Source organism: Daktulosphaira vitifoliae, unplaced genomic scaffold (assembly GCF_025091365.1).
Source record: "Daktulosphaira vitifoliae isolate Bord-2020 unplaced genomic scaffold, ASM2509136v1 Scaffold_1797, whole genome shotgun sequence".
NCBI classification, from domain to species: Eukaryota; Metazoa; Arthropoda; class Insecta; order Hemiptera; family Phylloxeridae; genus Daktulosphaira; species Daktulosphaira vitifoliae.
This window is the reverse complement of record NW_026101357.1, coordinates 1-1,703: the sequence shown is the minus strand read 5'-3', so window position 1 is coordinate 1,703 and position 1,703 is coordinate 1. Positions and strand designations below refer to the sequence as shown.

General features: G+C 30.1%; 1 protein-coding gene across 1 annotated transcript; it reads left to right on the top strand.

The window, feature by feature from the left end:
* Positions 1 to 11: 11 nt before the first annotated feature.
* Positions 12 to 752, top strand: LOC126909883 (uncharacterized). Its single transcript, XM_050692295.1, has 3 exons — positions 12 to 61; positions 123 to 404; positions 467 to 752. The coding sequence occupies exons 1-3, from the start codon at positions 43 to 45 to the stop codon at positions 655 to 657; spliced, it is 492 nt and encodes a 163-aa protein (XP_050548252.1). The 5' UTR covers positions 12 to 42; the 3' UTR covers positions 658 to 752.
* Positions 753 to 1,703: the final 951 nt, after the last annotated feature.

The window sequence follows — 1,703 nt, the reverse complement described above, 5'->3', positions numbered from 1 at the left end:
AAACAGCCGGAAAATGCTTTTGAATTAGCATTTTTCAAATTAATGAATAATGCCCTCTTTGGTAAGTGCACGCTCAATGCTAAAGCAGTTGTGGGTTATTCTATAAATATTTAGATTTATAGGGAAAACCATGGAAATCATGCGGAAACGCATCCGCATTGAGCTAATCTCCAGTCCCGAACGTCTAAGCAATCTTGTAAACCAACCAACCTTCAACGATTGTATCAAATACGGTGAAAAATTGTGCGCTGTCATAAAGGACACGAAAATAGTAAAGATTGTTAAACCTATATACGTTGGTTTAGCAGTGCTTGAAATTAGCAAGACGCTAATGTACAAGTATTACTACAACTTATTAAAACCTCATTATGGTGACGCAATCAGTCTGGTTTATATGGATACTGGTAAGTACAACGATACTGTAGAAATATTTTTACAATATTTATATATTTTTAACTTTTCTTAGACTCCTTCATATACCTGCTCAGAGTCAGAGACTTCTACCAGGATTTAGTTGATAGCCACGATTTACTGATGCACGTGGACACATCTATCCTGCCCAAGGATCACCCTTGTTACTCAACCTCGAGAAAGAAGATGCCGTTTTCTTCTGTCCTTTTCTCAATACGTATTTCAATGTTTAATACCGTAAAATAATACATGAAAATTCAAATTTTCACAAACTTCAAAACGCTACAGAATATTTACTACTGAATATTAATAAGATATTTTTTTACTAAAATTTTTCTTAAATTCTACTCTACAAAATAGCTATCTTAGATTTTTTTTTTACATTTTATTTAAAATTTAAAAATAATTAATATTTTTAATAAAATGTAAAAAAATTAATTATTGAGATATAGCTATGGACCTAACGTATAACTATTATTTAAAAAAAAAATCAGCTAAAAATATTAACTGGATCAAAAGTTATTTAAGTTGTCAGTGAGTGGTGGGCCACCCTGTATAGTTAAGATTTTTTAATGTAATATTTTACTGAATTAAATTGTAATTAAATGTAATTTAGCGCTGATATTATAATAAATGCTTAATTATAATCTATTTTATAATTGAAACAAAATAATTACCCATTTTGTATTTTGAAAATAGCATATTATTATACAATAGGTATTAATAACCTATAGTAAATACTATGCGTATTTTAGAAATATTTATTAATTTTTTAACGACAATATATATATGTTAACTGGTTTATAAAATAGAAAATGGCTAGTTGATAACAACTTTTGGAACAGTATTTTGAAATGTACTAACGCTTTAAAATATAGACTGTAAGTGAAGTGCGGGTATGCTACAATTTTTATCATTAGACATTTCTTAACCGCAGTTCTTCTCCTCCTACCAAAGTACAAAAACTATAGTTATACGACTAAAACAACATAATGTTTCAAGGGTTGCAAGTGGACTTTTTATATATTGGTTCGGCCTGTAACAACAACGTGGTTTGTCACTTGCATAACGACTAGCTATAGTAGCAAGGGTCNGTTTGCCACTTGCATAACGACTAGCTATAGTAGCAAGGGTCGCCACCACCTAGGCGAGGTGTCACATCTATCAGATATGATTACCGGACCATAGGTGGAATTTAATTTTACGTTAACTAAAAGTATAATCTAAGTTAATATGTCGTTATATGTATAAATTACTATAATACCTCATGGTTTATTAAACACAATTACGAC